This window comes from Diaporthe batatas, assembly GCF_019321695.1.
Source record: "Diaporthe batatas strain CRI 302-4 chromosome Unknown Contig00027, whole genome shotgun sequence".
Classification (NCBI taxonomy): domain Eukaryota; kingdom Fungi; phylum Ascomycota; class Sordariomycetes; order Diaporthales; family Diaporthaceae; genus Diaporthe; species Diaporthe batatas.
Window position 1 is genome coordinate 201,068 of NW_025408574.1, and position 22,097 is coordinate 223,164.

Consider the following 22,097-nt stretch of genomic DNA (forward strand, 5'->3'; position numbering starts at 1 on the left):
GCCATAGGAGGTTGCCCTATAGAATGGCATTCCATCTGCCTATAAGGGGCTATTTCCAACCAAAATGTTGTGTACGAGTATTTCCCTATAGGTTTGGTGTGGGCTCTAATACTCGGCTTGTGGGTGTACAATGGCACAAGTTTCTCGAAAAGCCGTCCCCGGCGATCTGACATGGGCCAGATTACAGCCCGGGGTACGTGATGGTGGAACCACCTGGTGGTCCGCGATTGGGGGAATTGTTGCGCAATGTTTGAGCGTGTGGAATTTCAGCGTGCGCCCTCGACCGAGCCCTCGGTCCATTCCGAGGAGGCAATATACCGGGGTGTCTCGCATCAGAGTGAGACGGGTCGCGCATGCGGTGCTATGGGGGGACGGCCTAAGATCTCGTGTGTCCGAGACGTGCGGTTGCTTTCCTCCCGAGAGCGGCACAGGATGACTCGATCGTGGGGCTTGACTACAATATCTGGGTGTGAATGTCCCGGCTGCACGGTAGATGTGTTTTTCTGTCTGGCTCCCTTGCCTGCGCATGTGGATAACTCGGAGCGGGCAGCAAATCAGGAGGATTCGTTGGCGAGTGACACTTGGGGCGAGCCGTTGGGGCGTGAAGTCCCGGCAACGGGGATGCATACACGCGTTTAACACACACGCTTCTGGGTCGAACTGGGGCCACATCCGCCATGGCCGCGAGCGACAAGAGTGGCCTGATGATGATGTCGGGCCCTTGTTGCAGGACCCTGTTGGCAGACAAACATAGATGGAGGTAGGTCAGCAGTTAGCCAAGGGCCGCCCAGGGCCCAGACCCGACAAGACAACTATTGACTTGGAGGATTTCCCCAGAGGCGGCGTGGATTCCTTCAAGTGAGACAGGGCTGCGAGAGGACGGCGTGGAGTGGCTTGCCCTGGGCGGGTAACAACAATCTGACAGGGCCTGCAGGGCCTGCAGGGCCGGGCAAGCAGCGACGGGAATAACAGCGAGCAGCTGAGGCGCAGCAACAGGCACAGGGCCAGAGGGCCAGAGGGCCAGAGGGGCGGGCACACAAGCACACCACATCCAGATGAGGCTGCATAAGCCCCGGTGGCACCAATGTGGGAATCTCGCGGTGGTGTAAGGATGGGCGGCGGCGGTTCCTGAGCTTCCTTGGATCCTTCGTTAATGATTCTCAGCCCGGCGGGCCATTTCAGACAAAAGAAAAAACTGTTGCGGTGCGACGGTCCCTGCGCTCGGCTCATCCTCACCATGGCCTGTCGTGCTCAGGGGCCCCAAGGCCCAAGACCCTCTGTTGTCCTTCTGGAATATCAACCAGAAGCAGGCTGTGTGATGAGTCGAATTTTTTCACGCAGAATGCACGCATACGAATGATGAAGGGGGGAGGGGGAGGAATGCAATTTCCAGGCGCGGTAATTGGGGGCCCCACATGGAACCCAACAACCATGTGGCTGAGCAAATACACGCAGGAACTAAAGGACCTCTTTCCCCCCTCTCAGGACGTGTCAGGGCTGTCCAGGGCGATTGCATGGACCGGCCTTCGGTCGTCGATCTCGGCTCGTCGATCCGGAGGGTCCCTCTGTGGGGAGCTGGCAAGATGGGATGGAAAATCCGGACACGGGGCCGAATTTGTTGGCCATGCCGAAATGAGCCTGGTGGGAGACCTGGAATCGATCAGTCACTGGTTCCCAGGATCCTGCCAGCCTGCGGGTGGGAGCCTCTGGCGCCTCTGAGAGGACGAGCTCTGCTATGGGCTGCAAATTCCAGGTCCTCCTACTAATTATACACACCCACACACACACAGCCAACTGAACTGGCCTGGGGTTTTGTGGGGGCCCTTCCCAGACATCCGGTGCTCGTTCGGCAGAGGAATGAGGTGGCTTTGGAGGTCTAGAAGAAACGATCGACAGTCTCTGGGTTGTGCATATTTCTTGCAGAGATCGGCAATCGACGGACTGGCAGACTGGCAGGCCTGGCAGGCCTGGGTAACCGCCGGGCCACGCGTTACCCACAGGTCTGGTCGTCTGTCGTCTGGTCGTCTGGTCGTTGGTTTCTTCTTTTCCCGCTGTGTGGTAACTTGCTCCAACTTATCAACCTAATCATCTTATAATCTTACGCACAGTAGTCAGGTACGTGGTGAGTGGCGGTCTGCTCGGATCTCAGCCCACCTGCCCATGCCAGCCCTCTGCAAGTGGAATGGCTTGACGAGTTATTGAATTCTGTGATGCACTCTAATAATCCCGCTCTCGTCCCATCTCTGCCGGGCCCCTCAATGCTCATCCATCATGGCCAAGCTCTGCCGAGGCCAGGGCCAGGGCCAGGGCCAGGGTCAGGGCCAGGTCACCCACACCCAACCCACAGCATATACCAGACAGAGTACTTAAGTACTTGAGCACATACCAATTACACACTCACGCACACACCTTCCCCTTCCGGGGGGGGCCCTTTCCTGTCCTCGCCGAATTAATTCTCTTGGACTGGACAGTATAACAGAGTACGTACCCCGTACCTTGCTGTCCGAGTACCCTCCCCTGCCCTGTCCGTCCGTCTGTCTGTCCATTCCTCGTGTCCTTGAGCTTGTTGGCCTTCTTCTTGTTTTGTTTTGTTTCTTCTTGTTTCTTGCATTGCCAATTGCCAATTCCCCCATCCCCACCAACCACCTGTCTGCCACCGACTTGACTTTTGTCTGGGTCGCCTAGCAAACAAGGTCTGACCCAGTCCCTATACGGCCAGCCTAGGAGCCGTCCTCTTTCCTCCTCTTGCCCTTTCGAGCCTCGTCACCTCCTCCACGGCCGGTTTTGGTAGCGCCCCCCCCCCCAGAGCCTGGTGCCCACGCCTCACGCCTCACGCCCGGCCGCATCCAAATTTAACTCCCAGAGGAATCCTACGGCCAAGGTTCTCGCAGCCTTTCAACGGCCCGACATTCGAGCTATTGATCTGATCAGTCAGAATATCGACCTTGGGCCCAGACCTCGAGCTTCCCTCTCACGCCCCCGCAGTTGTTGTTCCCGCGCCTCGCCCTGCGTCTCGCTGCTAGAAAACAAAGACGCTTTCTTCTCTGAGCGTCATCACCCTAGCTCTCCAGCTGCTTGCGCAAGCTTGCCCTTTTGCACATTACACCGCGTCTCTTCGTCTACAGTGTCGCTTCGGTCTGGCGTGTCCTATTGGCTTGGCCTTCCGCTCTGCGGGAAGCGACTTAATTTTACCCGTCCGCGTCTAAGCTATTCTCGCCCTCGAGCAGGCCCTGGACAGACCCAAGCTTCTTAAGATTAGCCTCTCCCTCCCTCCCCTCCTCCCCTCCTCCCCTCAGGCTTTACCTTGGTCAGCCCTGCTAGCCGTCTTCGTTCCCGAGTCCCGGCCCTACCTGAGGGCTATCGCTACCTTGGCGCTACATTAAAAGGGCATGGGCCGAACCCGCCCCACGAGGTGATCAAGAGCGAATCCGGGTAATCGCGCGACGATCGTCTGCATTTTTACCACCACGAGACCACCGTCCCGACGTCGATCTTTTCATACACCTCCCTCGGTGACCGCTACCGTCGGTCATCAGTCACTCGTTGAGGAAACCCTGGGGCCGCCTGTGTCACCGGGTTATGTTTCACATGAATCAAATGTGTTGTGCAGCCACGATATGACCATGGCTATCCTCACCAGCCCTCTCCCTGACCACCTTGCCCACGCCGACACGGCGCCTTCATCCACAGCCCGGCACCACAGGCCATGGATACAATGGCCCATGGCCCTGGGTCTTGTGCTGTCGCTGGCTTCGCCGGCGCTGGCCTACAAGGCCCATACCACAATCGATGAGTTGCCACAGCCGACAGAGGCTCCATACCTGGCCGAGGCGCTCTTGCTGGACACACACGTACCAGTCTTGGACCAGGGACGGTGGATCACCATGGATCCGCCAGAGAATGAGCTCCGGAGGAGGGCGACGGCCGCCCCTTCAGTTACCACCACATTCGAGATCACAATATCACAGTCGCCAACCGCCAGCCCACTACCCAGCCCCTTTGACGGTGGCATAACAACAAACTTCACCTCCACCACCTGCCCATCCTTTTTTGACAACATGCTTGCCGATCCCGAGTTGCAGGCGTGCTATCCCGTGTCGTTGATGCTTCAGGTAAGGCCTCCCGTCACGCCGTCACTGCCCTTGTCGGCACGCTTGCCCGGCCTCTGGATACTGACAACCCGATATAGAGCTCGCAGTCATTTTTTGAGGCTGAGAAGTCGCTTGTCAGCATATCCACCGTGCTCGATCATGCGTGTGCGGCAGACCGCATTCACTGCACCGATTATCTCGCCTCCGTGGCAAGGAATTTGACCGACTCGAGCAATTGCGGCCAGGACTATCAAGCCAACAACCCGATGATCAGGGAAGCTTACCTGGGTCTCATCTCCTACCAGGTCGTATACAGTGCCACCTGTCTGAAGGACCCGGAAACAGCTGTCTATTGTTTCGGAAACTCGGTGACAAACCAGACGAACCCGACGGAAACATACTTCTACTATCTACCTCTGAATTCCACCCTGCCCGGCGGTACCGTGCCCATCTGCGCACCCTGCCTACAGCAGACCATGGAAATTTACCAAGTGGCCACGGCGAACCGAAGGCAGCCAATTGCCGACACCTATGATTCGGCCGCCGAGCAGGTCAACACTCTATGCGGCCCCAGTTTCGCAAATACCACCATGCCCGAGGCCATCGTGACCAGCGCCGGGTTCTCGACTCTAAGCCGAGGACCGTCATGGTTGCTCCCCTCCACGGTGTTGATCATGGCAGCGAGTTGGCTTCTGTGATAATCTACCCACGCCCGACATTGATCGCCGCGGTTCTTTGCTTCATCATGTTGGCATTTCTGCCATAGTTTCGCCTTTACTCTACGACTATACTTGGACATCTAAGCGATTTGATACCCCTCATACTATACTGTTACTGTTTACATTCTATTCTTCTGGACACCTTCCCCACTCTGGAGGCTCCAGCTCTTGGACGGCGTTTCGATTTTTTTTTTGGGTCGGCTCTCTTGTTTGGTTGAGAGACGTGAAAAGGCTTGGGCTTTGGGTAGCGGCTCGTGCTTGGGACTTTCAGAAGGCTTGAAAGTCTCGGGACCAATCGATACTGGTCTCGGTTAGGTAGACCGAGGCTCTGGTCACCTCGCACAGATATGGCGTTTTGGAAAATTGCCTCCTTACCCACTTGGGCTTCACTCATCACCTGTCCAGATGTATCCCTGGGCATGGTCTTTACTGGATATATCTATGTTCTTCGGGACACACCATATGCTACCTATGCTCTCATGGTTTATTGATAATCACTAGATAAATAAGAATGAACACATCCATGATGGATGGACACCAGCAATACCCATAGCTCAATTTCCTGTTTAATGATGAATTGTCCAACGGGGACATGTTTGATCTCGAAAGATTCTATGAACGGGGCGCTCATTGTCATTGAAGAAGGGCTTTCAACTCGGATAATCGGTGCATCAGCCCCGGACAGTCGCCAAAATGCGCGGTTCAGGCGGTTTCTGGGGGTTCCCATCCTATTCTGTTGGCCAGTGCCGGTTTCTCTGCATTCGACTGCCAGGGCTTGCACATCGTCATGGGTCATCTCCTTGTTGCGTTAGCAGACCCAGATCTGAGAGCCGCTGGCTGGCCCTCGGCTAGATGGGCCTTTGCTCTACGTAGACAAATTCATGATGAGACACGTCGACTTGAAATTTGGGGGGGGGGGGAGGTGGCCATGGCATTATATAGTGATTAGCCTATCGAACCCATCCGCCCTCTCAAGCCACGTTTCTACTTGCGCTTCCTGACCAGGAACCCGCCCTTTCTCGCCACCGGCCGCTGCCTCTGCAGCAGCACCTTCTTCGCGTTCTGCGAGTGCCTGTGCACCTTGGGCGCGAGGCTCGGGTCCTCCTGGCGCCGCGCCACGCGGTACACGGTCGACCCGACGCGCTGGTCCTGCGGCTGCCGCGACCCGGCCTTGGCCATCTGCCTCGCGAGGGTGCTGGACTTGGGCTTCCTGGGCCTGCGGGCGTCCTGCTCGTCGTCCTGGTCGCTGCCATCCTCGTCATCGTCCGAGGCTGCCTCGAGGAAGTCGTCCGGCAGCACGTCCGGCAGCGACCGCTTGTCCAGCCGCTTGCGGGTTGGGGCTGCGGACACGCTGGGGAGGTGGCTGCGCGCGCCTGGGGTCTGCTCCGGGGACTCCTCTGCCTCTTCCTCAGCATCTGCATCTGCTGCTGCTGCTGCTGCTGCGGCGGCGGCGGCGGCGGCGGCCTTCTTTTCAGACGCTGCCTGGTGCTTCTTGCGCGTCTCGGCCTGCTGCTTGAGCCGGGCGTCACGCTCCTGCCGTTTGCGCTTCTGCTGCTCTAATTGTCTGAGTTCTATGTGTTAGCAAAAAAGAAAATCTCTCGCCTCTTAAATTGCACTGTCATGGTCCGGCTTACTTCTCCGCCGCTCTCGTGGCCGCCTGGGCGGACTTGGCTGCCTGTGCTGCTGCGGTCTGCGTCGAGACGGCCTCCGGGGCGTCATCGTCACTGTCGCTCTCCCTGTCGTCCTCCCCAGCCTCACCTCCTGCCCCGGCCGCCTCAGACAGCTGCGCGTCCAGCAGGTCCTGGGCGGGTGCCTCCTGCGGCGTGAAGAACTCGGCGGGCCCGTCGTCGTCGTTGAAGACGATGTGCTTGCCTGATGGCTTCGTCACCGGCGTCGACACGGGTATCTCCACCTTGACAGTCCTGTGCGCGTGCTCCTTTTTGCCCGACTCGGTCACAGTCTCGGTGAGGCTGACGGAGGAGGACGAGACTTTTGGCTTCTTGGCGCCCGGGCTCTCGACCTCGTCACCCTCGTCCTGGCTTGCCTTGCGCTTGCCGCGTTTCCTTGCTGGTGTCGCTGCTACCTCTGCTTCTGGCCCGAGGTCGTCGCCTGAGTCTGCTTCTGATGGTGCCTCTACAGCCTGTGCCTTCGCCTTGCGTGCCGGCGTGGGTCTGGGTTTTGCAGACTTGGCCGTGGCCTTCTTGGGCGGCATGTTGTCGTTCGAATGAGAAGGCTGGATTATTGAGTTGGTCCGGGATATTCTTGATGATGAAATTCCTGTGTTACTTGCGGGTAGTGCTTCGCGGGGTTGCCAGTGGGTTTGGTTGCAGAAGGCATTGAAAGATGCGATGAGATTGGAACCCATTCAACTTTTCTGCCAGGGTCCTTATCGATAATGAGCCAGGTGGGTGGGTGCTGCAGTGCAGGCTTGATTGGTCTAGTGGGCGTTGCCGACCCGTACTGGGTTGACACAAGGACACTCCCGTCCCAGGCCCGACTGCAAATCATCCAGACGTGTGAGCTCTCAGCTGAGTGGATCACAACGAGTTGATGGTCTGCAGGGTATTCATTTTACTGCTCACCATCTGGAACTCCGTGGCAGACGCATCAAAATTCAACAGAATCGGCCCTTCAAAAAGAAGCCTATGACCCCATGAGCTCACTCATCACCCCCGGCCAGCCGGCCACGAGGTGCTTCTTCTCACTCTCTTCTCGCTGCACAGCTTCATATGCTGTATCTACTCAACCAGCACATAGCCCATTGCCTCGGACTGGAAATCGTCCAACACAACGGCACTTCGCCCAAAAATTCCGTATAACCCGTCCGGCAGCCCGTCCGGCAGCCCGCCCAGCCCCTTCTCTCTCAGCATCACCGAGATTATCTGCAAAGGGTGATGAGCCGCCAAGATGGATCTTCTCACCAGCCGACGTGCCACCTATCAAGGACTGGACAGCCAGCATCGAGGGCCTGGGAGCCAAGCACATGACTCCTCTGCAGTGTATGGAGGCCGCCCAGCGTTACGTGTCTGCAGCCACACAACGTGAGAGCTCCTGGCGACCGAGGCTTGAAAAGGGTAGGCCCATTTCGATTAGCTCTGCGATTATCTGATTGTACTCTGGTCGTGGTCTCTCACATCGCCAATCTACCCTTCACTGAATGTTTTACCTGGACTGACACGCTATAGACTTTGACCTACCCGTATTTCTCCTACATTGGGTAGCAATCCTTCTAATCGCTGACACCTCCGCCTCGCGATGGAAGCTCGGAACACACATGCTGCGATCGGCGTCTGAGTTGGGGTATAACCCTTCCACCTTGACGCTTACGCGCATCTTGACCAGCATGCCACCAGCTATGCAGAAGAAAGCAGCTGCGTCCAAAATGTTCATTGATGCGAACAGCCGCTTCCAGAAATTGTTACAGAATGACACCGATCCCAATGCGCTTACTCTACAAGGTAGAACTTTTGCGAAGAAAGGGACTCAGGCCCACGACAGGCAGGCCTTGGATTCATTCCGCAGGGCAGAGAAGGCCTGGGAGGCCAAGGCCAAGTCTAGCGCGCCCTCGCAAGCCAGCGAAAGACCTAGCTTCGATATCAAGAAAGGCTCTGACCCAGACTACGTGAGCCTGCCTGAGCCGCGCGAGCCGAGATGGGAGTGGGAAGTCACCTGGGCACTCGAGCAAGCGCGGATACTAGAGAAGCAAAAACGCACCGACGAGGCCAGGGACATGTACCGCGTGGCGGCGCTGGAGCTGGACAACCCGCAGGGCTTCTGGAACCTCTCGCGCCTCATGGAGGGGCCGCGGGACTCGCCGGAGAGGAGGACGTACCTGCTCAAGGCGGCCATAACGGGCGAGCAGGAGGCGTGCCGGGAGATGGGGGTGCTCGAGAAGATGGCAGCGGAGAGGCAAGACCTGGCGGACAGGGACAGAGCGGACCGGGAACTTTTGAGCCGGGAGTGGTTCCGGCTTGCTGACGGAGAGGATCTCGAGTCGATCAAGGACGATGATGAAGACTAGACGGCAGCATCACCTCAAATGCTCCGGTGTGGTAGCGAGTGTGGACTGGTCTACCAGAATATATAGAATAATTTCCGTCGGGTGAGCCTACAATGGAACAATCTTGGAACCTGATGTGGGATGACCCCACGCGGAACAATTGGCTACAGCCTACAGTGTGAGCTACAGCCTCATATTATACAACTGGCTTCACCTTTCTTCTGTACACGTCCGAAGCTATGCACGGCACCTTTATGTAGTAGTAAATACTTTCGGCCCAGCATTTAAAAAATGTTAAGTAAAATACAATAAACATATATCATTTTAACTAAATAATATGCAAACTCCAATAGTTTCCATCACACTTCTTATAGGACTGCCTCTGTGAGATGTCCTACCTGATTCTATAGATTGACCAACCATGGGATTAAACAGCTTGCCAGTGGTCTAGAAGATGACGTTGTATTAGCAATTCACCTTGTATAACCATTTGTATGGCATCACTCTCTTATAGGATGTTATATTTTTTGATGGGCACTTGATTTTACCAAAGGTACATGTGCAGTCATTTTGGTATCGATTGATGCCACTTAAATGTGAAGCAATAATCATGCCCAGACGAGACGCGTTTGGGCATGTTTATTTAGTACCTTGGGGTACATTAGGCAATAACAGTTCAGCCAAAACTCATTACAATGTGTGGGAGTCCAGGACTTTAATTTATAAGTTATCAACAGCGGGATATTGTCTTCTGTCCCCCCTTGGCTTCGGATGCTTCCGCCGGTGCGACTGTTATCACATGTATTTGCACGTCCTCGTGCATTCCCGTCTGTAACACACTGTCGCCTTGCACACGACTTGCTGCCCCACGAGCACGCCATGGGGGTTGTTTTTGAGCGAGCTCGCTTCCATCCTCGCCACTGTTAGGGGCGGAAGTAGATGTGTGGCGAGATTTGGAGGATATGTGTCCGACTAGTTTGACAATAAGGGGTCGCAAGCATCCCATCGACCCCGCGACCATCCCCATATTATACTCGACATTGGTCCAGTAGAGCAACGGCAGAGAATAGACTGCATCTTATATTAGCATATGGTTTCGAAACTGGGATTAGGGGAAATTACATGTCAGGTCTGTTACACCGGTATCTCTCTGGAACTTAGCATTCTGAAGCCTGATAATGGGAGTAATGCTCGCGACAGCGGCTGAGCCCGCGCGAGAAATCAGCGTTGGAAGTGAGTGTTCTTCTGTCAATGGCTACTTACCGCTCGCGAAGATGGTAAATAATGCAATATACTTGCCCTTTGATGCCGTGGTCATTTTGTATAACGCCGGGATGGGAAGCATGAAGATGGCCAAGTCGGTCACAAAAGACAGCGCGCCTTGGTAAACCAACAGCCCATAAGAGATGTTGTCTGGAAGACAGTGCTCGGAGCGATCGGGCCGCGAGACCCAGTCAACGTCATACACATATCGTGGCGGATTGCAGAAAAAGGCGTCCACTATGCAGGCACTAACTGTAAAGACCAACAGAAAGCACCATATCCAGAGGGACAGTTTCTTGACATAGGCTTCCTCAAGGTCAGTTTATAGTGCTTTCTGCATATGGTGCGCTAGAGGGATTGACTCACGGACAGGCACCACCCGTCGTATGTAAAGAAGGAGGCTCGTCTTGATCGGGAACGCGAAAGCTACGAACGTCACTGTTAAGGCGTAATAGAACTAACAAGCGATCCTCGTCAGAAGAGCCGAAACAAAGTTTTGCGGTCACAACAGAAAAGCATGCCTCGGTCTCCATGGTATACTCCACGTGGGAACGCACATAGTAGAAAATCCTCGCGTCACTCAGGGCAATGTTAGCCAGATGGCGCCCGGCGCCATATTCGATGACGGCAAGGGATAGCGCGGCAAATCCTGTCGTTGAGAAAATAGCCACGACACAAGCGAAGTCATCAGCCTGGAAGGCATGTAATATGCACTTTCGCACGTAGAGCTTGAGAAAAGGGCGGCTGTCAGTTGCTGCTGTCTGCACAGCAAGACACACATGATATATGGATGACAAAAGGGGCACTCACCCGACAGGAGCATATGAGCAGGGCGAACAGATAGACCCCCAATATGGCACCTCGTGCCGTAGAAATCTGGTGTCGCTCGTCAGGCTCCAGATATGCTGTCGATGCGGGCATAGTAGGTGGCCTAAAAGACGGCGAATTGTAGACAGTGTCTTGGTCCCTTCTGCGTCCGGTGCGCTCCACGCAGTGAGATGGTCAAGTTACGGTGGCATATTCGTTGTTGAGTTTTGGATCTGAATCTGGTGCCGAAAGTTTGTGATAACAGATCGACTTCACACCATGGGTATTCAGTCGGAACAGGTATTTGTTCAAATCTACGCGCCGCAGTCCCGCTTTGCTCAGCGTGAGCACGGCGGGAGCACCGACGCCCACGAACCAACCACACTAAGCTTGTTTGCATTTAAACTTTGTCGGCCGTCAGCCTAAGATTTCCCCAAGGCACCGTGAACATGGTATTGACTCGTGGCCTTGCATACCTCTGCGAAGTTCCGTTAGAGCCACAAACGTGTTTCTAATCTAGTGCGCGTCACAAGCGTCAAGGCAGTTTGCGTGTTTCCCGCTCACCGCTCCGAGTTCCCCGGGCCAGCCGCACTTTTGACCGAAAGGTGTGGCCGGATGAGTTTGATTTGTGTATTATTGTCATGGGTATACAGATCGGGTGCGCCTTATGTCAATGTGCTTGTATATGCAGACATGGTGAAACTGTCCGTCTTACTTGAACGGTGACATGTACATTGAGGCCATTACACATTATTCACAATCTCCGTACCTTTGCTCGAGTCCAGTACCCAGCCATGCCATTTATTTAGTGGAGTACCGGGGCAGTGCTCGCTCTTGAGCTAGCTAAGTACCTTGAAGTACGTGTGGTACCAACCATTTATGGGATAACCTCAATTGCTGCAATGAAAAAATACCCTAGAACATGACCTCAAGCTACCAGAGCAATCAGGCAGAATTGAGACAAGCCACATAGGATCTGAAATGGGATCTTCAAACAGAATCTCTTACTCTAAAAGTGTGGCGCCGTATGAAGGCGCCATGTATGTCCTCGGACGTATACGGAATAGAAGCGAAACCACATATGGAATAAAAGTGAAACTATATAAACTGTACCTGGTCCCTTAGTGTATCTGACCTTGATCTAGAAAAGCCGTAAGGGGACTGACTACACGCGCTTTCAAGATTTCTTTTTTGCCAATGTATCTCGCTGTCGCGTACACTGCCAACTTCGTCGATCGCAGCCACAGTGCGGTCATGACAATCCTGGACCAGAATTGGGACCGTCCTGTTGTTACAAGGCCCAGGCTGCCAGAATTGACAAGAGGAAACCTCACACCTACTGCGGTTCCAAGGTTATCCTGTACGTACGGACTACCTCGTACGGGATTGCATTCTTTGTGATCAACATCTTGTGGGGGAAGCTGGTTGTGAGGAGGGATAATGGCTTGGCAACGATGCCTGTGACATATTTGGAATATTATTGCACTACTATTATGATGGTTGTGATCAGTGCTATGATACAACGTGAGTACTGATATGATGGGCGTGTCAAGTAGCCTGAAGAGGGCCCTCACTCAAAAACCTAAGACCTTTTAGGTTGACCTCGAAAATATGTTTGGGAGTTGGAATTGGGAGCAACGATTCGTCGATTTGTCTCTCAACAAATCCTCCATCATACCGAGTTGCCTACTCGCTCATGGTAATAAAAATGCAGTGAAGACTACACTCATATCCTTGCTTGAGAGCTCCCCATTACCAACCATGGCCTCAATTCAAGCCACTTAAACGCCATGCTGTGCTCAATGCCATGCCAGACTTCCATCAAAATGCTCGCCAGATCGCTCCAGCCCTCGGGGTATCACTTTCATCATCACCGCGGTTCATATTCCTGATCCAAGCCGTCTCCTGCGCAAGGGCGTCCCGCTCGATCTGCTCCATCAAGTCCAGCTCAGCAAGCATGCCGTGTACCTGACTCCGGCACCCAGACAGGATTCTCGTCAGGCTGCAGGACTTGAAATCCTCGCCCCGGTCGCCATCAAACACGCCGCTCTCGAGCTGTCCCAGCTGCCTACGCCAGGAATCCAGCTTCCGCGCCATGGACGACACCTCATCCCTCCAGGCTGGGTCCAGCTCGCTGATGAAGCCGACCTCGCCGTCGTCCATGAGGGCGCCGAGCCCGCCGGCGACCCGTCGCGCTTCAACGGCCCGCCTTGTCTGGTCCACCCACTTCTCAAACTTCCTCACAGCGCGCGTGTACCGCCCATTCGGCTCACCCAGGCTCCAAACCCCGGAGAGAACGGCGTCCAGCACCTGGATCTTCCCATCGAGCTCCCTGCCGCCGCCGCCGCCGCCGCCGCCCCAGGCCACCAGCGCAGCAAGATTCCTGGCCTCCTCAACCACTGCCTCCTCCTTGCGAACGTCCTCGCCGGCACGGGCCAGCTCTGCGAACCTCGAGCCCAGCCTCTGCCTCGCGCTCGCATGCCACGAGGCAGCCACGGCGTCGGCGTCGCGATGGAGGAGGTGGAGCTGCAGCAGCTCGGTCTGCAGCCGGGCGGTCTCGGAGGAAATGGCGACGTTCGCGGGGAGTTTGGAGGGCGAAGGGGGCGCGAGGTAGGACGAGGTCAGGGGCTTCGGCGCGAGGTTGCGGGCGGGGCTGTAGTGCTGCTGGAGGGTGTTGAATGCGGGCTTGAGACGCGGCGCATCGGCTGCCGGCGCAGTGGTCGTGGTGGTGGGCCTGGTGTTGTGTGTCGGTGCGGATTCTTGGCGGAGATGACCTGCCCGCGTTGCTGCTATGATGTTGGCCCGGCCGATGGGCTTCTTGGGCGCGGCGGTTGCTGTGGTGTTGGTCGTGGAGGTCGAGGTCGAGGTCGAGGCCACCGAGGCAGCTGCTGATGGCGGTCGCGGAGGGCGCAGGACGGTGGCTGAGTTTAGGGCCGTCGCGGACGACTTTGCCCGTATGTGTGTGTTTGTGCGCTGCGATGCTGTCCGCACAGGCGATGGGGATGCCGTCGCCGTCGCCGTCGCCGTCGGCTTTGGTGGAGTCACTCTCGAGGGCGAGGACCGCGAGGGAGTGGTCGGCGATGGCTCTGACGAGGTTGGCGCAGGCCGGGAGGAGGGACGGATCAGCCTGGTGGTTGATATGGGAGCCGGCCGAGCCGGCCTGGCGCTCTTTGAAGGTTCTGCGAGGCTGTCAGACCGGCCGAAGATGCCCGACGTCGGCCTGCTCCTGGTCCCTGAAGCAGCAGCGGATGGGATGCCGCTCGCCTTGCCAGCGGTGGCCGCGCGTGTTCGTGTCGCTATCGAAGTGCCGCCGGGGGGCTTTGGGAGCCTGCTCGGGGATGTCCTTCCTGCGGCGGGGACGCCCTTGTTGGTGGTGGCGGCGGCGACATTGGCGGCGGCGGCGGCGGCGGCAGTGTTGACGTTGTTTGAGGCTTGGACCGAGGCTTCGTCCTTCTTCAGGCCCCTGCTGAGGCCTGCAGTGGGCTGTCTCAGCGACCGCGAGCGGTTGAGTGCTGACGCTGACGAGGAAGACGACATGTCTCCTTGCCAAAGTCATATGCAAGACAGAGGACGATGCCCGTGTACGGAGTACCACCCTGGTAACGTCCCTTGACCTCGCTCGTCCGGTTTGTTTTGATTTGATTCGGTCGAGTCGCACAGACAGACGTGGCCCGGCTCCTAAACAGCATCGGGCAGCCGGGGCCGGCAGCCACTGAGGGCCGGGGGCCGGGGGCAGGGGGCAAGGGGCAGGGTACAGGGGTCGATCAACAGGTACTCCCGTACACCACGTGGCCCACTTCTGGTATAAGTCGACTTACACAACCACATTCAGAGGTACCTGGGTACCTACCTATCAGGTGCCTAGGTGCTTAACTGGACTCATTTGTTCACCCGCATCTTGTTGTAGTACCACAAGATTTCAATTCCCTGTGAGCGGCGAGAGAACGCCTCCAAACGGATGTAATATCGCCATGCGAAAGAATAGCATTGGGGCTCTCGCAAAGTTGGAGCTCAGAAATAGCTCTTATGCTATCCAATGGGTTTATGAGACAACTACAGAGTGGATGATTTTCTTTCCGGCGAAGGGTTGAACCAAGCATCACTATATGATCGCAGTGGGCCTGAGGTAGAGAGTTCCGAATCTATGCATGTTGGGCAGGGGCTTTCCAATGGATGGAATCAACTTAAGAGGAGCATCATTATACACATGAATTAACCTATAGTTTTTAATTTTACATGCATAATTATGGTCTTGAGCGTTTACCGCCGTATCAAGCCGCCATGTATGTCCCCGGACGTATGCGGAATAGAAGCGAAACCAGATATGCATAAGTATGCTCCCTTCTGCAGAGCGTAATAGTGAAGTTCCCGGCTATATAAGGCCTGCAAAACCTTAAAAGCCACGAGTCTATAGCCTGTTCATCCGAGTAGCCACCACTTAAATCAATAGGCTATACATGTATACTCTCTTCGAATATGCCGTGATGCCTATGGGCATGGTAGACATAATGTCTCAATCGTGTTTCGGTCGCATGCATAGACTGCGTACAGCAGTAGTACCTGACATATATAACAGGTCCGTCTGCACGCAGATACGGAGAATGTAAATAATTTACACAACCCGTCAGAACCACACAAACCACAAAAGTCTTACAAAATGCAATGATGCACACATCATCACTATACTTCAGAACTTGAAACTTGGAATATATAGAGTTTAATTAAGACCTGTTACACCTGCCCATGGCGGATATCACAAAATGCACCCTGCCTGCCTGCTTAGGGTACTCATAGCACTTGAGGGAGAGGCTGCAAACCTTTTGGCAACCACATTTGAGACGTCTGTCACGAGTGATCCACGGACGTTCGGGTTTGCCGCCCTGCAGCATTAGAGCCAGATACGCGGGAGCTCATCGACGAACTTGTGGTCTCTAGTGTGTAGGTAAATGGTAAACCTTAATTCTCGGTTTGTCGTTTGATATAGATGAAAGCTGCGATGATCTTCTCATCCCCTCACGAACAGCGATGTTCCCGCCGCCGTGGATCTAAGGGGTTGTCCACAAAGTTCAGATAAGGCAGACAATCCTTGATGCCCTACCAGGAGGCCATTCGATCCGAGACTTTCCCCGGGGGTGGCTCACTAGGCGAAGACGGGGCAGGGCTGCCCTGGGGATTCAGGTCCGGTTCCCCGGAGGTTTACTCCGTAGAGCATATTGGGTAAGAAGCAAGGGGAGGCGAGGTCTTGGAAACAGGTTCTTGGGTAGAAGGATAGGCACGGTCCCGCTGACTCCCCAAGACGGGTCGCATGACCGCGAAGAATGATCGGTTGAACTGTTGGCTCGCACTCCGCTCGCGTCTCCTTTGTTCACCTCGAGTTTGGTACCCTCAGGGTGGTACCCTCAGGGTGTTGACTTCCGAAGCTTGGTGATCGGGTTCTCTTTGCTCCAACATCGATTTTGTTTCATCGTCGAACATCAGGCCATTGCACATACCACATCGCATCTCCGTCCGACTGTCAGCCTGTGCGGCTCGGACAAGACCCACGTCCAAAACGAGGCTGACAAGCTCGCGTGCCCTCCTCGACCCATGCCACGCCACCACCGACCGGATACGACCTGGCCCTCGCAGGTGTCGTCCGATCTCGTTCGTCCAAGCCCGCAGCGGGACTTCAAGCTCAAACAGGTTCCCTGCAGGCCCCTCCCCTCCGGGCGGAAACCCGGTCCCGATGGTGACGTGCAGGCCTGCGGCAGAAACGTCGCCAGAATGAGACCTCTTCTTCTCAGCTGCCTGTGTCCGCGGGGCCGAGGCTTGCCGGGATGGGCAAGGTAATAAACCCTAAGGAAATCGCGCCAACCAAAGGCACGGATTGTTAGCGTGACACGGAAAGGTCAGGATCTCGCCGGAGATTTTATTTCATGTACTGTACAATGATGGGGGGAGGCCAGTGAAAGGGCTGAGGGGCTGGCCGGAAACTGGGGAATGGCATTCGGCACGGTGCCGGGCCGTTTCACACCCATACCCTTACGGTAAGTAATTAGTTGCCTCTTATGCCCTGTCAACGAAACAAGCCAGCCGCCCACCGACCCGTCGTCACAAGCACGCCGGGTGGCTGGAACTTGCCGACACGAAACGTGGCATTGGAAACTAGGAGCAGGGGAGACGCGTTCATACCCGCTGGAGGTTTAGACGCGATGCTGTCGTGATTTTATTTATTTCTGTCCTCTCGCGTCGTGTGTCGCTCTTGTGTTGGCTGGCAAGAGTGATTCTCGTCTGATCGCCCCTCCCAGTGTGACGTCTCTTGTTGAGGTCACTTGGCGGTGGCCACTCTCATCCCGACGTCTCAGCGAGCACGGCCACCAGCATCCGCATTGTGCCTTTTAAGGTTTTCCGCCTATCCCAATTGTACAGACCTACAGTGCGTACGGTATTGGCCGAGGCGTGAGCTTGGCCCGTCTTTCAAGCTTTCATGGCGTTCTTGATGGTTCGGGCGCAAGAAATGCCATTTTCGGTGATATCTGCCATCACACCCGAAAGAAGCTATAGCGGCCGCCAAAATCTCGACTCCCAACTATGGCCTTGGCCTTTGGATGGCCTGCTGCCACATCCCACAAGTATCCTTAGGCCTGAGAGAACCGACGGACCCAGAGCCAAATGGCTAGGTGAACCTAAACCAACATGCTGGTCTCACAGTGGAGCAATCTCCAGTCACAAATCGTCCAAAACTTTTCCCTGTCCGTCATCGTGCAACGCCAGCGTGTTTTGTTCTGCCCGACAAATCTAGTATCGGCGCCCTTGTTGTATATGCGATCGTCTAGACCTCGCCCACCACCCCCAATCCAGCCCTGACGCCAAAACAGATAGACCTTCCCGACAGGTCCCGTCACAAGACGAATCTTGTTCGGTTGCCACATTAGGACTGCACCCTGCTGGTGGTTACACTAGGCACTCAATGTAACAAACGCCCCACCGCTCCTTCTAAACCCCATTTCGTCCTTCGTTCGCAAGCAGCACACCCAATTATCGTCCTGCTCATGCCGGTAACCATTACAAGGGGAGTCTTTCGTGCGTCAATTTTCCGTCGGTCTCGCAAGGGGAGCCTCGGCTCAAATACGAGACAAGAAAATTAATAATGTCGAGAAAGGGGAGGGTATCCGAGAAGTGACGGCCAGACAGTATAACGGATAAGCTGAGGTCCAACCGTAATTTGCACCGGGAACGCGTCACAGCCGGCACCGTATACTGCAAGACCCAACTATGAGCGACAGCTCCGGCTGTGTGAGGAGTGGACAGGGTTCTCACAGGCTGTCGTTTCTTGCTCGCTTGCGTGGGGAATCTTCCCCGCCCGAGTTTTCCTCGCTGTCGTCTCTCTTGCCGGTCTTTTCGTTGCCCTTCTTCGTGGGTATGTTGCAGCCTTGATGCTTCAAGGCCTTGGCGAGCGCGGACGACTCTAACATTCCGGGGAACTCCTTGGCACTGTACGTCTGAAAGACGTCCGAGAGTAGCTCGGCCCTGATCATTGATTTCGCGTTCGGCCGCAAGGGCCACTCCAGGACGACCAGCACGAACTTGAGCCTGAACCTCCCAGGGGTACGGCATGAGATGTCTGGGAAACAGAAGAAACACCCTTCCTCCCCACGCTCGTCAAACCCGACAAAGGGGGACGCGACAAGGTTGCCCATCAATCGCTTCTGTCTCGTGTAGTCGTCCGGCATCCCTGACATGTCCTCCTCCCCGTCCGGACTCCAGATCGAGCAGTGGACAACGTATGATGGTGTCCTCAGCTTGCGGCTGACCTCCTGACGCGAGAGCCACGGAGCATCGATCTTAAGCTGTAGGATCGGAGGCGGGTCGATGACCCGCCTGTCCCTGTCGCCCAGTCCGCATGACCGCGCGTTAGCCGGCTGTTGCCGTACGCACAAGTCATACCTCAGCTCTTTGGGAGTCATGTCGTCGTTAAGCAGCGAGCGTACGGTCACGCTCTTCGAGTGCTGGCGAGGAGTCTGCGGCCCGCTGATTGGGGGCGCCGGTGCTGGAGGGGGCGGGGTTGGCCAGGTCGGCCTCGGTGTTGGTATCATGCCTTCGACTCGGCTTGTCGGCGCGTCGTGATCCAACGACCGTGGAACACTCGCTGGTACATAGTTTCCGGCCGTTCCCAGAACCCGGCCTTTGTCTCGAACTCTTCCTTCTCCAGACAAGGCCGTGTCACAACTCTCACTGGCCAAGGCACTATGCCGTGTTGGGGAGCTTCTAAATTCATATTGGGAGCCTCTCGGCCCTGTGCCCAGTGTACGGGAGAAATTGTAGTTGGGTAGAGAGGTTGGCGAAGGCCATTCTAGAGGTGACGGAGTGCTCGCATGGCTGCTATGAAATGACTCTCTTCGAGGCGCGAGCGATGAAGAAGGAAACTGACGCGCTGTGTTTCCCTGGGGAAAATTTGGTGAAGTTGTAATGCGCGCTACACGTCGATCACTAGGACTTGTTGGCTTGAAATCAGAGTAAAAGCCTGCTTGAGGCGTACCAGGCGCAGGCCATTGGTTCCATGGGCTGGTCATGGCGTCCATACTGATTTCAAGATCATGTGGTGTAATCCGAGCACTGGGCAACCGCAGATATGGGACCTCGAAGGACCGAAGATGGTTTTTATGAGGGAGCTAGTTGTCGAGCGATCAGCAAGCGGAGCCGAGAGCTTAGACAGACAAGCATGTGCACTTACACTAGATCAGTCGTAGCACACGTAACGTGCAGAGAGAGTATTGTGTAACTGGAAACCGCTCCTGTCGGGGTCGAACTGAGGTGCCCTGGGTATCTGCCTCGACAAATCTGCAGCGACGAGCCAGTGGTTGTCTGTTCCAGGCAGAGTCTCGGAGATCGGAGAACAGAATGAAGATGGAATCGTAAGCGGCTTCCCTGTCCCTGACCGAGAAAATTCCTAAGTTGCGATCGCTGGTTACAGTGGTACAAACGAACGGTTAGGCGCAGGAGCGGTGGGCTTGAGCAGGCATCATCAACCAATGCGTAGTGTTGCTTTGGGTCGACCAGTCTTTGCGAGCTGCGTCTGGTGGAACGAGATACAGACAAGGCCAGTCAGGAAAAAACATCGGTGTGCCGTCGTTGCAAAGAATGAAGAGGGAAAAAGGCGGCCTCGAAGCGAAGGTGCGCAGTGGTGGGGACGGTCTTGATATCTGGCGACCTGCAGGCTCGAATTTAGGGAAAGATTGGCATGCATGTTTGCTAAGACTGCAGGACATGGCACACCTCGGGTATACAAGGGTCCCTCATGGAACGGTACTTACCGGTGTGTGTTATAGAAAGTAGCCCGCAACAGAGTTTGAGTTGGATGGACTTCCAGGAACGGTCACCTTCACTCAGGCGCTGGCCGAGACACCATGAGCACCCTTGGATGTAAGAGAATTAGATCGCAGCTGTGATCAAGGGGGTTTGCTGAAGTCTAAGTGCGAAAATTAGCACCATAAGCCGCCTAAGGTAGAAATAAGTGCATGAAGCCATACCAGTGGTGTATTTTTTTCCCTTTCCTGAAGAGGCGTTGACCGGGTGCTGGGTTGTCAGTATGGAGTACTGCTCGTAGGGGGCTGCCGGTTCCTCGCTCTACCGTCCAATGAGCCAGGATGCCATGCAGAGCTGCAGCTTCCATGCGTTCTACGTACCGGGCAACCAGGGTGTATCTGTGTGAACGGACCAACGCTTCTCTGATGGAACAGATTGAGCAAGCTCGGCAACCTGCATCCAACGCAAGCAGGAATCGAATGCTAAGCTCCCTCGTAAGACCTGAAATCCATCCTCGAGACAGGCAGCTCGCTGCATATGGCAGAAGTCTTGGCTGACTTGATTGATGCGGACAGCTTTCCAGGCGTCGCCCCAACCGACATACAAGTTCGACAAGTGCACTCCGTATGAAGTGAGGAGATAGCCCCTGGTAAATTTAGGTCATTGAAGAGTACATATTCTGCTTCCCTGCCACGTGGCGGTGGGAGCTTGCTGCCGCCTGCTGTAGTAGCTGCTGGCAGGAATCGTATCACGGCGGCACGTTTCGAAGTACTCCCCGTCTTCCCACGACGCAATCTAGAAAGCATTAAGGATCCGAAGCCGCTGAAGCATATTGGTTTCGACCCACCAGTGAGGTTGTAGCGACATGCTTTTTGTCGGCAGACAGGCAAGCCACACGTTCCGGGTCCTATCACCTTTGCCAGGGGCTCGGCTGTTGACAATGGTGCCGCAGCGACTTCAAGCCTGTTCATGAGGTATTGCCCTACATAAATACCTCATTGGGATGCCCATTGTGAACAATTCGGATGCGGAGGGCATCCCTGCTTTAACTGTTGTGGCCCTGTTTCGAGCCAAGAGTCGACTCTGGGGCAGTGAACCGTCCTGCCTAGCAGAAAGCTTCGTCTACGGCCAGGCCAAGGCTGGCATGTGTCTTCAGATGGCTTTTGAGTGCCTAGGTAATCAAGGTCTGATTTCGGTCTGATTTCGCCGTCGATGGCCGAGGGTACGTGCACGGAACACAACCGGTTGACGCAGAGAGCCAAGGAGTGACGAGCGTGCAGAATGCACCGCTGTGATGGTGCGTGCGTCTGAAGGATGGCCATTGCCATGCGAGGCTTTGACACGAAGCTCGCCTGGCATGCTAATGCACTTTTGGCGTACAGTGTCCTTTGCAATAGGGTCGAGCTGCAACTGCAACATTTCTAGGACGGGTCTCAACCCCATGCTCACAGCCAGTGTGATGATTTTCGCCGAGTCCAGGGCTAACATGTTGAGCGGCTATCTGCGTGTCCGAGACAAGTTGCTGTGTTGCTTTCTGCTGCTTCCATTCTGCAGATGGATATGGTAACAGTAAGGGCGACATGGTGGTCAGGCCATTAAAGGTGACCCAGAAACCGGGTCTCGGGCAACTGTTCAGTCTGACAAGAGGGACATGCAGGTGATAGGCTTCGGTCCATTCCGGCCTACGCACTGTTCGTGCTCGTCATGTATCAGACTTGGAGCGGCTCCAGCCTGCCCTCTAAGTCGCGGACGGCCTGACCGCAGAGCATATCACGGGACACACACACGGATGCGGGACCGCCGACCGTCCTCGTGCAGACTCCCGTACGCCTGTGTCCAGGTGATGACTGTGGAACGGGTGTCGACATCCTGGTAGCCAAGTGACGGCGGCAAGGTGCTGCCAGGCTTCCGGGACGGGTGGCAGTTGAGGGT

The 22,097-nt window shown here is 55.5% G+C and overlaps 6 protein-coding genes across 6 annotated transcripts; 2 read left to right on the forward strand and 4 right to left on the reverse strand.

Moving 5' to 3' along the window:
• Nucleotides 1-1,500: 1,500 nt before the first annotated feature.
• Nucleotides 1,501-5,362, forward strand: KVR01_013481 (uncharacterized protein). The gene is made up of 2 exons (XM_044784875.1): nucleotides 1,501-4,112; nucleotides 4,190-5,362. The coding sequence occupies exons 1-2, from the start codon at nucleotides 3,618-3,620 to the stop codon at nucleotides 4,787-4,789; spliced, it is 1,095 nt and encodes a 364-aa protein (XP_044637562.1). The 5' UTR covers nucleotides 1,501-3,617; the 3' UTR covers nucleotides 4,790-5,362.
• Nucleotides 5,363-5,735: 373 nt separating this feature from the next.
• On the reverse strand, nucleotides 5,736-7,245 carry KVR01_013493 (uncharacterized protein). The gene is made up of 2 exons (XM_044788020.1): nucleotides 6,445-7,245; nucleotides 5,736-6,374 (listed from the first exon to the last, which is right to left on the reverse strand). The coding sequence occupies exons 1-2, from the start codon at nucleotides 7,173-7,175 to the stop codon at nucleotides 5,795-5,797; spliced, it is 1,311 nt and encodes a 436-aa protein (XP_044637574.1). The 5' UTR covers nucleotides 7,176-7,245; the 3' UTR covers nucleotides 5,736-5,794.
• Nucleotides 7,246-7,326: 81 nt separating this feature from the next.
• KVR01_013468 (uncharacterized protein) lies at nucleotides 7,327-9,087 on the forward strand. Its single transcript, XM_044785632.1, has 2 exons — nucleotides 7,327-7,884; nucleotides 7,996-9,087. The coding sequence occupies exons 1-2, from the start codon at nucleotides 7,464-7,466 to the stop codon at nucleotides 8,829-8,831; spliced, it is 1,257 nt and encodes a 418-aa protein (XP_044637549.1). The 5' UTR covers nucleotides 7,327-7,463; the 3' UTR covers nucleotides 8,832-9,087.
• Nucleotides 9,088-9,918: 831 nt separating this feature from the next.
• On the reverse strand, nucleotides 9,919-10,994 carry KVR01_013466 (uncharacterized protein; the record flags this gene model as incomplete). Its single annotated transcript, XM_044788055.1, has 4 exons — nucleotides 9,919-10,013; nucleotides 10,074-10,383; nucleotides 10,631-10,801; nucleotides 10,884-10,994. 4 exons carry the CDS (start codon nucleotides 10,992-10,994, stop codon nucleotides 9,919-9,921), a joined length of 687 nt encoding a protein of 228 aa, XP_044637547.1.
• A 1,433-nt stretch (nucleotides 10,995-12,427) lies between these two features.
• Nucleotides 12,428-14,499, reverse strand: KVR01_013469 (uncharacterized protein). Its single transcript, XM_044792396.1, has one exon. It carries the CDS (start codon nucleotides 14,415-14,417, stop codon nucleotides 12,702-12,704), a length of 1,716 nt encoding a protein of 571 aa, XP_044637550.1. The 5' UTR covers nucleotides 14,418-14,499; the 3' UTR covers nucleotides 12,428-12,701.
• Nucleotides 14,500-18,175: 3,676 nt separating this feature from the next.
• KVR01_013489 (uncharacterized protein) lies at nucleotides 18,176-18,955 on the reverse strand (the record flags this gene model as incomplete). The annotated part of the gene is made up of 1 exon (XM_044781518.1): nucleotides 18,176-18,955. One exon carries the CDS (start codon nucleotides 18,953-18,955, stop codon nucleotides 18,176-18,178), a length of 780 nt encoding a protein of 259 aa, XP_044637570.1.
• Nucleotides 18,956-22,097: the final 3,142 nt, after the last annotated feature.

Excerpts from the sequence above, each read along its gene's own strand:
- KVR01_013481 (XM_044784875.1), top strand. The coding sequence starts at position 3,618 with ATGACCATGGCTATCCTCACCAGCCCTCTCCCTGACCACCTTGCCCAC. Across the intron at positions 4,113-4,189 it reads CCGTGTCGTTGATGCTTCAG|AGCTCGCAGTCATTTTTTGA; the intron begins GTAAGGCCTCCC and ends AACCCGATATAG.
- KVR01_013493 (XM_044788020.1), bottom strand. The coding sequence starts at position 7,175 with ATGGGTTCCAATCTCATCGCATCTTTCAATGCCTTCTGCAACCAAACC. Across the intron at positions 6,375-6,444 it reads GCCACGAGAGCGGCGGAGAA|ACAATTAGAGCAGCAGAAGC; the intron begins GTAAGCCGGACC and ends CATAGAACTCAG.
- KVR01_013468 (XM_044785632.1), top strand. The coding sequence starts at position 7,464 with ATGAGCTCACTCATCACCCCCGGCCAGCCGGCCACGAGGTGCTTCTTC. Across the intron at positions 7,885-7,995 it reads GCGACCGAGGCTTGAAAAGG|ACTTTGACCTACCCGTATTT; the intron begins GTAGGCCCATTT and ends GACACGCTATAG.
- KVR01_013469 (XM_044792396.1), bottom strand. The coding sequence starts at position 14,417 with ATGTCGTCTTCCTCGTCAGCGTCAGCACTCAACCGCTCGCGGTCGCTG.